General features: G+C 40.6%; 2 protein-coding genes across 3 annotated transcripts; one reads left to right on the top strand and one right to left on the bottom strand.

The window, feature by feature from the left end:
• The first annotated feature begins 217 nt into the window (after positions 1-217).
• Positions 218-3,144, top strand: ubb (ubiquitin B). Its single transcript, XM_041240811.1, has 2 exons — positions 218-321; positions 1,154-3,144. The coding sequence occupies exon 2, from the start codon at positions 1,162-1,164 to the stop codon at positions 2,989-2,991; it is 1,830 nt and encodes a 609-aa protein (XP_041096745.1). The 5' UTR covers positions 218-321; positions 1,154-1,161; the 3' UTR covers positions 2,992-3,144.
• Positions 3,046-13,040, bottom strand: LOC121308425. Of its 2 annotated transcripts, none has more exons than XM_041240809.1 (19): positions 12,950-13,040; positions 12,085-12,223; positions 11,746-11,888; positions 11,075-11,192; positions 10,207-10,335; positions 9,793-10,025; positions 8,863-8,971; positions 8,322-8,396; positions 7,470-7,609; positions 6,974-7,127; positions 6,817-6,895; positions 6,390-6,479; positions 6,020-6,110; positions 5,539-5,631; positions 5,241-5,269; positions 4,742-4,833; positions 4,445-4,555; positions 4,068-4,159; positions 3,046-3,991 (listed from the first exon to the last, which is right to left on the bottom strand). In XM_041240809.1, exons 1-19 carry the CDS (start codon positions 13,013-13,015, stop codon positions 3,839-3,841), a joined length of 2,136 nt encoding a protein of 711 aa, XP_041096743.1. In that variant the 5' UTR covers positions 13,016-13,040; the 3' UTR covers positions 3,046-3,838. The 2 variants fall into 2 exon arrangements, with proteins under 2 accessions (XP_041096743.1, XP_041096744.1); XM_041240810.1 differs by having other exon boundaries at positions 5,557-5,631.
• Between the last annotated feature and the right edge of the window lie 441 nt (positions 13,041-13,481).

Here is a 13,481-nt window from a genome sequence, read left to right as displayed (position 1 = left end):
TCGGGTATTTTGGAAACTTCTTTATATTTTCAAATGATACGTTAAAAAAAAACGACTCGTAGTAAATATAGCGCAATTATCATATATTGTAGTTGAGAAGGGGAGATTTCGTTTACATTACGCGCATAAGTGAAATGTTGCAATGGAATGTGAATCTACTTTTCTTAGCGGAGTGATTATAGGTCATGTGTAGGGGGTGAAACGTAGGTGGCGCTGAATCTATAAAAGCAAGGCGCTGGCAGCGCTGCGGTAGATTGAAACCAGATTTCAGCATATACGGAGCAAGCGGAGACGAACTGTTTGACGAACCTTCCTAAAACTGTAAGTTTTATGTCACATTATTTATATATAAATATATATTTAGTGTAAGTTAGATAAATTGCTCGTTTATTTTAGGTATGAATGTTAATTAAGTGGTTGTAGTTTGTCAATAAAACGACCGGGAAATTACTTTAAATGCCGCTAAAAAATGTATAGCTATTACACTTTATGAAAACAACTTTACATTGGAATACTTAACGGCAACGGTGTATTTAACCATCAGATTACTGAAGCTGTTCTACTAACTTTTATTTGTATTCAGCATTTTAATGGGTTTGATAGTCTTGTTTGAAATGTTCGTTTTTTCTCGTTTGTCGTTGCTTGGTTGACTTGCTGAGTCATAAAACGGAAACAAAGGACGGCCATTTTACAGCCTTGCGCCTCCTATTGGCTTCGTGCTCTTCACTAATCTAACGGCGTTCAAGCTTTAAGATTTCACTGGACTATGAAAAGATACGAAAACCTGTTCTCGTTGAATAAGCGGAACGTGCCCAAACTTAAACATAGTGGGTTTTTTGTCTTTATTTTTATGACGGGGCTAGAGGAAGTTTCGTTATTTTAGATTTTATGTAGGGTTGACAAATGTTAAGACACGCTATTAATCTTTGCAATATTTTAACTAACACTAACTAGTGTAGTCACAAAGCGATTTATCCAGTGTGTATTTAGAAGTTGGTATGTATCTGAACTATACAGTGTTGTTCTTGTTAAATGTTGCTGATGACCTTCTGTAATTAGTATGTAACTTAATGGTCTTGCCTAAAAGAGCCTTATCTATCTACTGCAGCAGAATGTTGAGTAATTTGAATGATTAACTTTTTCTTGACCTTAGATTGAAAGATGCAGATCTTCGTGAAGACCTTGACTGGCAAAACCATCACCCTTGAGGTTGAGCCCAGTGACACCATTGAGAATGTCAAGGCCAAGATCCAGGACAAAGAAGGAATCCCCCCAGACCAGCAGAGGTTGATCTTTGCCGGCAAGCAGCTGGAGGATGGACGCACACTGTCCGACTACAATATCCAGAAAGAGTCCACTCTGCATTTGGTCCTGAGGTTGAGAGGAGGCATGCAGATCTTCGTGAAGACCTTGACTGGCAAAACCATCACCCTTGAGGTTGAGCCCAGTGACACCATTGAGAATGTCAAGGCCAAGATCCAGGACAAAGAAGGAATCCCCCCAGACCAGCAGAGGTTGATCTTTGCCGGCAAGCAGCTGGAGGATGGACGCACACTGTCCGACTACAATATCCAGAAAGAGTCCACTCTGCACTTGGTCCTGAGGTTGAGAGGAGGCATGCAGATCTTCGTGAAGACCTTGACTGGCAAAACCATCACCCTTGAGGTTGAGCCCAGTGACACCATTGAGAATGTCAAGGCCAAGATCCAGGACAAAGAAGGAATCCCCCCAGACCAGCAGAGGTTGATCTTTGCCGGCAAGCAGCTGGAGGATGGACGCACACTGTCCGACTACAATATCCAGAAAGAGTCCACTCTGCACTTGGTCCTGAGGTTGAGAGGAGGCATGCAGATCTTCGTGAAGACCTTGACTGGCAAAACCATCACCCTTGAGGTTGAGCCCAGTGACACCATTGAGAATGTCAAGGCCAAGATCCAGGACAAAGAAGGAATCCCCCCAGACCAGCAGAGGTTGATCTTTGCCGGCAAGCAGCTGGAGGATGGACGCACACTGTCCGACTACAATATCCAGAAAGAGTCCACTCTGCACTTGGTCCTGAGGTTGAGAGGAGGCATGCAGATCTTCGTGAAGACCTTGACTGGCAAAACCATCACCCTTGAGGTTGAGCCCAGTGACACCATTGAGAATGTCAAGGCCAAGATCCAGGACAAAGAAGGAATCCCCCCAGACCAGCAGAGGTTGATCTTTGCCGGCAAGCAGCTGGAGGATGGACGCACACTGTCCGACTACAATATCCAGAAAGAGTCCACTCTGCACTTGGTCCTGAGGTTGAGAGGAGGCATGCAGATCTTCGTGAAGACCTTGACTGGCAAAACCATCACCCTTGAGGTTGAGCCCAGTGACACCATTGAGAATGTCAAGGCCAAGATCCAGGACAAAGAAGGAATCCCCCCAGACCAGCAGAGGTTGATCTTTGCCGGCAAGCAGCTGGAGGATGGACGCACACTGTCCGACTACAATATCCAGAAAGAGTCCACTCTGCACTTGGTCCTGAGGTTGAGAGGAGGCATGCAGATCTTCGTGAAGACCTTGACTGGCAAAACCATCACCCTTGAGGTTGAGCCCAGTGACACCATTGAGAATGTCAAGGCCAAGATCCAGGACAAAGAAGGAATCCCCCCAGACCAGCAGAGGTTGATCTTTGCCGGCAAGCAGCTGGAGGATGGACGCACACTGTCCGACTACAATATCCAGAAAGAGTCCACTCTGCACTTGGTCCTGAGGTTGAGAGGAGGCATGCAGATCTTCGTGAAGACCTTGACTGGCAAAACCATCACCCTTGAGGTTGAGCCCAGTGACACCATTGAGAATGTCAAGGCCAAGATCCAGGACAAAGAAGGAATCCCCCCAGACCAGCAGAGGTTGATCTTTGCCGGCAAGCAGCTGGAGGATGGACGCACACTGTCCGACTACAATATCCAGAAAGAGTCCACTCTGCACTTGGTCCTGCGTCTCAGAGGTGGTCAATGAAGTTCTAGAAAATGAACATTTGTTCTTGCTAATGTATACTTTACGTGCTTTACAGTTTTGTGTTGCACTGTCTATGGTATTGAACTTTTTATATATTCGTAATAAGTTGATTTGATTGTCCTAAAAATGTTCTAATAAAGAAGTGCAGTTAAACCCGAGTTATGTCCCTTAATACATTTTATAGCTTTAGGCAATACATTTTTATATACTCAAATCATAAGGCAAGAAACTCAGACCTGTTCCAGTAGTGCCATCACTGGAGAACGTGACATTGTCCAGTTGACTTAATTTACATTGTACCAGAAATAAACACTTTTTTGTAGTAAGTGTGATGTATAAAAATTTACATCAAGAAAGTTTTTATTGATTGTATTTTTATTGCATTCCCATAACAAGTTTTTTTTAGAGTTAAATGCAATAACACTTAATATAGTTTAGTATAGGGATGGGGGGACTGGAATACTCATTGTTAATCTGTCTGGGGGGATTGCTATCCAAATTCAGTGTTTGGCTGTTCTATTTATAATGGCTTACTTTCACTTAGTGTTTGCTTTGAAATAAGTCACTCATCTGCTAAAAAGTATAGCTTCTATTTTAACTTATATTAGCCAGACAGCAGTAAAACCTAAATATTTTAGAATGCACAGTAGAAATACAAGGTGAAGGTGACTTATCCACTGTGAGTTGTTAAAGTCATAGTTCTACTTTGTATCCCAAACAAAAAAAAAAAAAAGTTTTTATTTTACCTAACATGGGGAAGAGTAAGAAGCATTTGTGTAAATGTAACTAGCAAGTATTAAACCAGTTTGCACACTACTTCAAGTAACTGTTGTAGCTGTGTATGGAACTAAAAAGCAGCCTTTCTTGTGTGACTGGCTCTGTATCTGGCCTCCACTCCTCTTCTGATTGCTGCTACCAGCCTTCTCTTCTTTTCTGTTCTAATTGGCTCTGGCATATTCTCCAATTCTTCTGGATCCAGGTATCGACCAAATACTTCAAGCTGTTGGAAAGGGTAAAATCAAAACTAAAGATATTCTCAAGTAACATGAACAATTAATTTATACTGTGTTCTGTACCTCTGCATTTTGGACATCTTGTCTGTAGCTGAAAAGATGATCCTTTGTCACTAAACTGAGTTCCTCTCGCTCTGTGTTTTGTCCATTGATGACTAGAAAAAAATTACATAATACCCTCATCAAGAGTGAGTTATAAATATGCAAACAGCTATATAAATACTAAAATGGCCCCAAAATTAAAATGAAATAACCCAGGTAGAATTTAAGAAAAAATATAAAGAACAATATAAACACATTGTAAAAACAGTATCTATTACAAATACAGTGGTAGGAATATGTAAGGGAGGGCTTTTAAGTTAAAACATTTTAATTGTGGCAACATTTTCATTTGGACAAAACGGGTGTTTCTAATCACTTTACAGAGCATTCAGACTCACTTGTATCAGCTGTTAGCATAATTCGCTGGAGCAGATCCAGGGTCACACTTTCTGCTGTACGTCCATTAATTTGTCGAGGTCTGGACATATTGTCAAGTAAAGCCGGATTGTCTGAAAAAAAAAAAGACTGTACAGGGGGCTTTCTCAAAACGGCATACAGCTTAAAAAACTTCCCAAAACTTGTCAGATGTTTCCTACTTGACACTTAACACTTAGTTTGTCTTGAGTTATTTTTCTAGGTACAGAAGTTCACGATGTTCCAATGTATCACTGCTGAAATGAAATGGTTCCCCTCACCTTGTGTTGTATTTTGCTGTGCTAATGGTGATGGTAGCTGGCGGTCTTGAACAGGGCTCTTTGACTCAATGGAAGGGGGTGGGGTTCCAAAACTTAAATAATAAAGGTGAATGACAGGTTAACAGGTGTGGAAGGAATCACTTTGAAGAAGGGCTCCAAAGTTGGATGCATTATGGGTAGTTAACGGGCATGCGCATACACTCCTACATAATGCTATCTATTACATAATAATGCAATTCATAAAATAGCAAGCATCCCAAACAGCATTTGTCAAACCTTAACAAAATATATACTGTATATAAATATTGTCTTCCTATATTAAGTAATGTTTTGATTGTAATTAATGCAATTCCAGTTTGCATTACAAATGTACAAAGCTGATGTGTGTCACACTAAAGCAGTGTATCTTTGCTTGTCATAAGCAAGCCTGATTACCAGCAAAATGGCAACAATGCCTTCACGTTAAATTATGTGTCGGTGGCTTTAGAAAACACATTACCTGTTAACAGTGAAAACATCAACAGACGGCTACAAGAAAGAGCAAAAAACGCAGTTAATACCAGTACATTTACATACCTATATTCTTTAAAGCTATTTCCAGTTTAGCTGTGAAAATCTAATACTACTCATTTCCAAATAATCGACACCCCCTGATTACACAGAAGCCTCCATTTTACCCGATTAAAAAGCCAATGAGGTCACCCTAACATTCCGTGCTCTGCTCATACCAGCACGGAGCAGAGCAGAAAGGGAGTGTTGCAGATAGCCTGTAATAACCAGACTGCTGCGGGTTTTACCCATCTGTCTCCTTTGACCTTTCTGATTTCCGCTTGCAGCAGGCTGATCTGCTCCTCTGCTTTCTTCTGAATGTCATAGCGATGCTGCCTTTCCTGTTGATGACACATTTTACACGACAAAGTTACCAGACTTTCCTAAAATAGTGTTGTCGAAATCCTAAAGGTTTTTCATATGCAGAGGACAAGGGGAAATTACTCTGTACTGTCCATATTAGCTCCGCATCTAGTTATGACCGTTAGGTTACAGGAAGGGTTTATATTACCAAGGGAGTTTTCAAGTACACTCATTGCATCCTCTAGTTACAAATATTATGTGTACTGCACCTGTAATCTCAGACAACTATAACTTGCAATAAAGAGTGTTAGATGAGGTTTCATTTCTTAAGACTAATGTCTATGCTGTAAGATACAACTTCTATCTCTGCATCTTACACAATTAAATGATAACTCTGCACAGGTAAGCTATTCAAATGTCCCTCACCTCTGCCAGCTGTTGTTCAAGGAACAGCCTCTGCTCGGTATTCATCCGTTTGGTTTCTTCCAGCTGTCTCTGCAACCTTTCTTCCCCCAATCTGCAAAATATCACAAGTCAATTATAATACTAAAAAACGTGTTATCATTACCATTGCTGTTCTGCTGTAGATATTACACAGTATACAGTACTCCCTGTATATATCAATGATACATTGTCTGTCTTGGCTATGGTAGATCGGTACCAGACTTCTGTCTATGTGCATTTGGTTATGCTCAATGCTGGAAAGCTGGCAAGCTGCAGAGTCAGGAGAGCTAGTAAATCTCATACATTATCACTGTGTAATTTAGACTCACATACAGTACAGTGGGTTGTATACCTGATCTCTTCTTCCTCCCTTAGTTTTCTATGCCGTTCCTCTTGTTTCATCCTCTCAATGTGATTCGTCCTCAGAGCCTCTCGTTCTTCCCTGGGAGCAGAAAAAAAAAACCTTAACACTGTATTATATACTGCAGATAAGACCTTTCTATTTATAATGTAATTCAGTAAGTACACCGCTAGATGGAGCAGTGTGGTAACAACTTTGCTTTATCAAACTCCAAGTCTCCCCCCTGGTGTGCCATGTAGTGGCCTGAAACCTAGTCTCCTGAAACCAAGCCACAAAGTGGCCTTGTGTTCCCTCAGCTTTAGTGTCTTTACATTCCCCATTAGCTGCTGGGACACACGCTTCCTTGCCACCAATTTGCAGCAGTAGAGGACTACAGGTGTAGTATTAGTCTGGGACTGGGACTTGGGGGGATTCTTACCTTGCCTGTCGTCTGTCTTTAGGTCGGGTTCTCAAAGGCATTTCATTGCTTGACAAGTGCGTCCACGGTGGAAACAATGCTAAGAAAACAGAAGGAATTAGAAACAGTAACGGCACTGGAACAGTAACAACATCATCAACACAGAAAGAATCCTTACTCTGAGTAGGGTCCAGAACAGGAAGGCTCTCCGCATTGTCTTTGGTTAATGTACTATAGAGGTCTCCGTAAAAATATTTGCTGATGACACTCTGAAACTGACCAACTGTTAGCAGGGGTCCTTGAGATCGCAGTGCTGCGGCCAGCTCATCTTTCTACAAGCACCAAGACAAGTAGAACTGCAATAAAATACATTGTTAACTGCTCCAACCCAAGAAGCACGTTGCTATTTTAATATATACTGCTATTTATTACATTAATTAAAATATTTGTACTTCTATTTACCAGATAATAACTTTTAATACTGCAGCTGCATAACATTAATGAAGGGATCTGACAGGTTCATAATTTAAAAATGCAATTTGGGTGTCAAAAATCAGGTTTTATTAGGTAAACAACAAAATCATGTTAAAAACAATATAGATTTGTAAACAGTATGTGGCACTACACCTTTTAAGGAAGCACATGGGATTATATGGCAGTCGATAAAAACCTACTGTGCTGCATTTTTGCAGATGGTCTCTCAGAAGATGCAGAAAAGCGAAGCTGAATGCAGACGCGCAGTCGTAGGAAGGCTGATCAAGTCCCATGACATACTGATCCCAGATGTACAGTAATGTGGTCATGTTTAAATAGCCTGGCACAAAGAACACACATGAAAAGACAATCGGGAAGCGTTTGTTTACAGCATTCCTGTGAATAATATTGAGTGAGATTAAAAAGGACTTACCATTACACAATTACACATTTTAATTGAAATAAAGTTTGTGGGACCAATTCTGAAGCCAACTTGTGCTGGCTTTAAAACCATACAGTTTCATAGCAGGGATTTCAATACACGACAAGCATGGTGTAAAAACTCTTAAGCTTTGATTTCATTGTGTTTGAGATCAGTTACTTCATCAGGAAGCCTCAAAGACATCACACTTTAGTGTTTCATTTCTCGTTTCCTGAGATGTCAGTTCTTTACATTAGGTAAATGATATGCCACTGGAAATCAGCTCAAAAGAAAATAAATGCATTGTGTCTGTCAATTTGAAACCAAAAGCATTGTATAATTATATTAGTAACATACAGTATAAAGAACAAGACCATCCTACAACCTCACTGCTTTTTTGTTCTCATTTTGTAGGACGGAAACTCCCTTCTGGCTGATTAAGAACAATAGTCCTGCAGAGGAATTAAGAAAACACATGCTTGGGTTGGCCTCAACTTACTGGATCCTGCTAGTTCTTTCACATGATCCCTATTCACAATGTACAGCAGACTAAGCAGTTGCAAAATACAATCTGGTTAGGATCCATGCTGTTATGTGCATGGTCCAGCATTCTGTAGTTCACATGCCTTACCCACAAACAGGACTCCTAGTGCTGCCTGCAGAATGTTCTCTACCCCTCTGCATAATGATTCAACGGGCTTGTCACCTGTCACCATACAAATAACAAGGAAAATTATTACTACAGTAGGTCACAATGGATGCAAAATCAGCATATGAATATCCGAGTTTGTATATTACCCCTAAATATGTAACACTATTTTAGCATCGTTTATTACAAAGTTGGTTAACCTCTTTTCAAAAAGCTATATTATTATGCAGTTGCATGCTTTAGTCCACTTATCCTCGTCCTGATTAGTTGATTGATCTGAAAACTTTGTCAAGTATCCCATTGAATCAGTGACAACATGGCTTGATAACTCATGTCATACCCTCACCAGTCACTGTGTAAATACATGTCTCCTACCCTCCACTTCATTTCCACCTGTGTCCCTTGGCCTTCAAAGGCTTCTATAAAGTCTGCCCTGCTCCTTCTTTATTCTATATGCAGGTGCTCACTCTTCACTTCCCTTGTGCTCTACATCAATATGCTTTGACTTGCTTCAGTTTGCTACCTTGTTGTGTGTATATTTTCTGAATCACATTGGACAGTTCCTTGTCCTTTTGTCCAAGAATCTGAGCCACTTCTTCGAAAACAACAACCCCTTCAGTGTTAGCAGGAGCCTTGAAGAGAAAGTCAGACATACACATCACTCTACTCTGGTGGCCTTCACATACATGTGACTTTTTTTCTCGCAGGCTTTCATGTGGCCAGGATTTAGGGTCTACTTCAGAGGTTGGCCTTTCCACTCCTGGTCTTTGTTCTAACCCTGTTCTAAATTGTTTAATTGAATAAATTAAACCTCCATCCACACCCTGAACTAGTTAATTATATAATTGTTCCTGTTAAATCTGGAGTGGAATGGCCCTCCAGGACTGTGATTGGACACCCTGGGTCTATTTGGTGTCTTCTGCTAAAGTAATTAATATAGACCTCATTGTCTGCCTCAAATAATAACGTAACTATAATTGTTATTAACCTCTCATACAGTAGATTCTCAATTCTATCTTTTTGATAAATATCATTTATCAGCTCGGAATGAAGTAGTTTCAAAACCTTTTTTCCAACTGCTGTCCTGTGGCTAGCCAGCCTTGCAAAAGGAGTTCCTTCTTGAAGTCTACAGTTTCTTAACATACTGTATATAGATACTAATTTGTGGTGTCTAAGTTCCTCTCTAGATGAATCCACATTAGTTATCAGCAGTTCACACAACTCACTCTCACACTGCAATTGTTTTTAGCATAGTTATGAGGCTTTGAGGTGTTAATTGATTACTGTTTTTATGTTATGTTATGTTCGTTCAGTGGGATCTTAATATTTTGAAGTAGTATTTTCTAAACCATGACTCCTTTGATGTCCAGCCCAGGCACTGTGAGTTAGTATTGAAAGAATGGTGGTCTCTTCCTGTAGCGGTAGACAGTAAAAAAAAAAAAAAATGGAATACCTTGTGCCTTATTTCAGACTTTCTCATAAACTGAGGCCTAGACTCCATCAATGTAATATACTCTTCTACCAGGAGAGTGGTAACCGTGGCAACAGAGGTGCTGTGTGCGGTCCCTGCAATGGCAGCCTGGACCAGTGGCACCAGCAAAGAATACTCTGTGTCTGGGAGACTGTTCTTCAAGCGCTGGATTCGGTGGTAATAAGTGAGGACATTTTTCATCGCTCTTGCAGCAACTACAAAGTAAAGGATACATAAATATAGGGAGTGGGGCACCATGTATTAATAAGATCTGCTTTATTTAACTGGACGCGACAGACAAGGATGCAAACATCAAGCTATATACATGAGCTCTATTTTACTTTCAAGACTAAAATGTATTAAAACCCTAAATAAACTATATGAAGGTGTTCTTACTTTTACTGTCCCGTAGGTGTTTGAATGTTGGCTCTGTGGAAAGCAAAGTGTCACATTTCATGGAAATCTCCAAGTCAACACTGAACTTGGCTTTGTTCGTTGATACCCTGGTCAAGTATTCCATACGAGCTACAGACACAAACAAAGAACAAAACACAGCCAATACCTTAGAGAGATATTAGCAAAACCAAGGCACAATGCAAAGTGGTTACAGATTCATAATATTAGCAGAACCTTTGTGTATTTTGAGGGGACTGGAGCTAGGGCTCCTCACTCATGTCATCCCGCTAAAATACCTGTCAGCACCCTATTTAAACTGTAGCAAGCTTGCTTCCTCCTACACTTTGTAGCATCATCTTTGCCAACCTTCCCAATCTTAGAGGCCAACAGCGTCGTCTTGCCCTCCGAGAGGAAGAGTTAGTTTTCCTTTCTCTTGCTTAAATCTATCTATAAACCAGTCTTCCCCTTCGGAGAGCAAAGCTTGCTCCCAACTTTCAAGCTAATCAATAAGCCAGGGAGACTTTAGCTCGTCCTCTATCCTTCCTTAGTTTCCAATGAGGGAAGTTCTCTTATCCCGGCCTTGGAGGTCGATCGGTTCGGCCTCACCTCAGCGAGGGCGGTTCTCCGAGTAGTAAAGGGGAAACCCCTATTCTGTTGCTGAAGTCACAAGCACTTAGTCTCTTTATTCTAGCAGTCCCTTTACGCAGGGCTGGCTCCTGCCTCATGAAAGAATATTTAATCAACACGTTTCCCTTTGCACTACACTACTGTATGTATCGGTTTACTATGCCGTTATCAAAAGATCTCTCCTATCCTGTGTAGAAAAATGCTTGAAACAACAAAGCACATTTTAATTTTATTATCTTACCCTTTGTGTTGGACAGAAAGAGTCTCCAAGCAACTTTTCTGATTTCTGAAGGTAAAGGGTGATTGAAGAGGGCATGAAGTTTGTATTTCATGTCAGGCCACTTTTGTAAAAGATTGACCTTAAAAAATAAAAAGATATATATATATATATATATATACATACACACACACACACACACACATACATATAAATTCCATTACTTAAGCACTGTTCCAGGGACTGTTTCCATAGACCCAGTTTGCTACAATGAAATGTTTGCTTGTTCCTTTTGAATCAAAGTCTGAAAAACTAACAATCTGTAATAATGAGAATGGACTTATGGTGTTCTGCTTATGACAGTAAGAATATGGTTTTTACAGCCTTACTGTAGTCATGCGCCATTGAAAGAATGGTACCACATACCAATACTGGTTAACTTATAGCAGCGGTACTGTTTTGCAGAAGCAGTATAATTGCACCGCACCAGTACCAGCGTGCTACACTTGCAATTTGTGCTGTTAATCTGTAGTTATGTGTGAACAGTAATGCCGTGGTCTGCTAATGATCCTGTTAGTGTTCAGGGTTATACACTGGTGTTATAATGGCGTCCCAAAGGGAAAAGTGTATTCATGGCATTGATCTGGGTCTGAGATCTACAGGGGGCGTGGCTGGAAGCACAGAACCTAACATACCATTCCATCCCGGACATGACTCTGAAAGCGATCTGATTTGGTGGACACGCTGCCACTCTCCTGCATCTCTATGGCAACACAGCTGCTCAGCTGATCCTCTAAACAGGAGCTGATCTGAAGGACAACTTCTTTGTAGGCATTTCCTAAAACAAAGACACTCACAGTTTACAAAATAATAGCGTCCTGGAGCCTCAAAACACTGGCTATACCAAAAATGTTCTTGAGTATGCAGGTTTTAACCACAACATGATGTCTTTTCATGTGCCTTTTTTATGTGTTTTCACAGCGCTTTACTACACACGTAGGTTTGGTAAGGGTTGCATTGGGCTGGATCCTTACCTCTGCGGATGGCTTTAGCGGCTCTCTCCAGAAACAGTGTTTTCTCTGCTTCGGAGAGATCAGTGAAGAAGTTAACATGACTCTCCACTAGCTGCTGTTGGACTGCATCAAAAACCTCTGCAGTGAAACATTTCCACTGCTAATAGAAGAGGAAAGAACCCAGTAAAAACCTTGGTGTGTATCTGCAATATAAACCAATCTAATGCATTCTGACTGTCACAGGCAGGAAATAAAAAGCAGCCCCAATTGTTATCTACAAAACTATAAAATATCAGCTTGCATTCAACAGGGCTGGCAGGAGAAAGCAGTTTACTGGAGTGGAGAGGAAACTGTGGTCAGGTGTGTGAGTGCAGATTACAACATGAATATTACTATGCTGTTGAGGTTTGCCCTTGAAACAGGGTATATTTGCAGGGTAATGTATATTTGCTTGGTAATGTTTAAGTTTTCTATGCATTTCCCATGGTTGTACTAAGCATTTACCAATGGAGGGGTGTGTTTGATAGACGCTTTTGATTCAGAGACTTTTATTACAAAAGTTTACCACGTTACTTTTAGATGGTAATAATAATTTCCTCGTGGGCTTCCAATTGTTAGATAATGTATTTACCATAGATTATTATCGTTTGCATGTTTGTTTAAATTTGCTTTACCACAGCCATGCTTTACCGTGCTTTCCTTCAAGCTATACTTTGCAATATTTTTACTGCTATTTATTTAGGCACACACACAAAGCCCTCTACAACAACCTTAAACAGATGTCTGCTGCGTCAACTGGGTGTTTGAGACTTAAACAACACACTACTACACATTGCAAGGCTTATTTTCGTGACACAGAATGCCATAGTGAAATTAATTCTGATACCTGTGAATGTTCAACGTTTTTTCTAGCGTTTATTATCCAGTGCGGTGTGGCGCTGATGTCCTCCATTGCTCCAGATCGAACTAACTAACAACAAGACGTTGCTAAGCGTTATAAAGCCAAGAACAAATATTGCAGTGGTCTGAGTCCGGGGGGGGGGGGGGGGGGGGGGGGGGGGGTCATGGGACGCATTTGCTGGAGATGTTTCTCCACGTATTTATTTATTTATTTATTTATTTAATCAACTCACCTTGTGGAACACACTTCAACAAGCAGGCTACAACCATATCTCCCAAGGTAGAAATATACACAACGAACTTGATATATAAAGACATGTTTCACTTTTCACTGTACAGTACAGTAATTGCTTATCGTTGGCTTCTAGGTTCATGGTTACACAGTGGCTTATGAATGGTTGTTTAAGACTAGTTCTACGAGCTGTACCATGCTGTAAAATAAATACACTACAGCTGCTGTAAATGTAAAGAGGTTCCTGTCTGAGTGGCGTTGAGCTTAGCGTGACAAGATGAACCAC

Source organism: Polyodon spathula, unplaced genomic scaffold (assembly GCF_017654505.1).
Source record: "Polyodon spathula isolate WHYD16114869_AA unplaced genomic scaffold, ASM1765450v1 scaffolds_696, whole genome shotgun sequence".
Taxonomy (NCBI): domain Eukaryota; kingdom Metazoa; phylum Chordata; class Actinopteri; order Acipenseriformes; family Polyodontidae; genus Polyodon; species Polyodon spathula.
This window is presented reverse-complemented; position numbering and strand designations above follow the sequence as displayed.

Bases quoted from the DNA above. Each gene is read 5' to 3' on its own strand.
- ubb (XM_041240811.1), top strand. From the start codon at position 1,162: ATGCAGATCTTCGTGAAGACCTTGACTGGCAAAACCATCACCCTTGAG.
- LOC121308425 (XM_041240809.1), bottom strand. From the start codon at position 13,015: ATGGAGGACATCAGCGCCACACCGCACTGGATAATAAACGCTAGAAAA. The intron at 12,224-12,949 runs GTATCAGAATTA...CTCTTCTATTAG, and splicing joins AAAACGTTGAACATTCACAG to CAGTGGAAATGTTTCACTGC. The intron at 7,128-7,469 runs GTAGGTTTTTAT...TGGTGCTTGTAG, and splicing joins ATCTGCAAAAATGCAGCACA to AAAGATGAGCTGGCCGCAGC.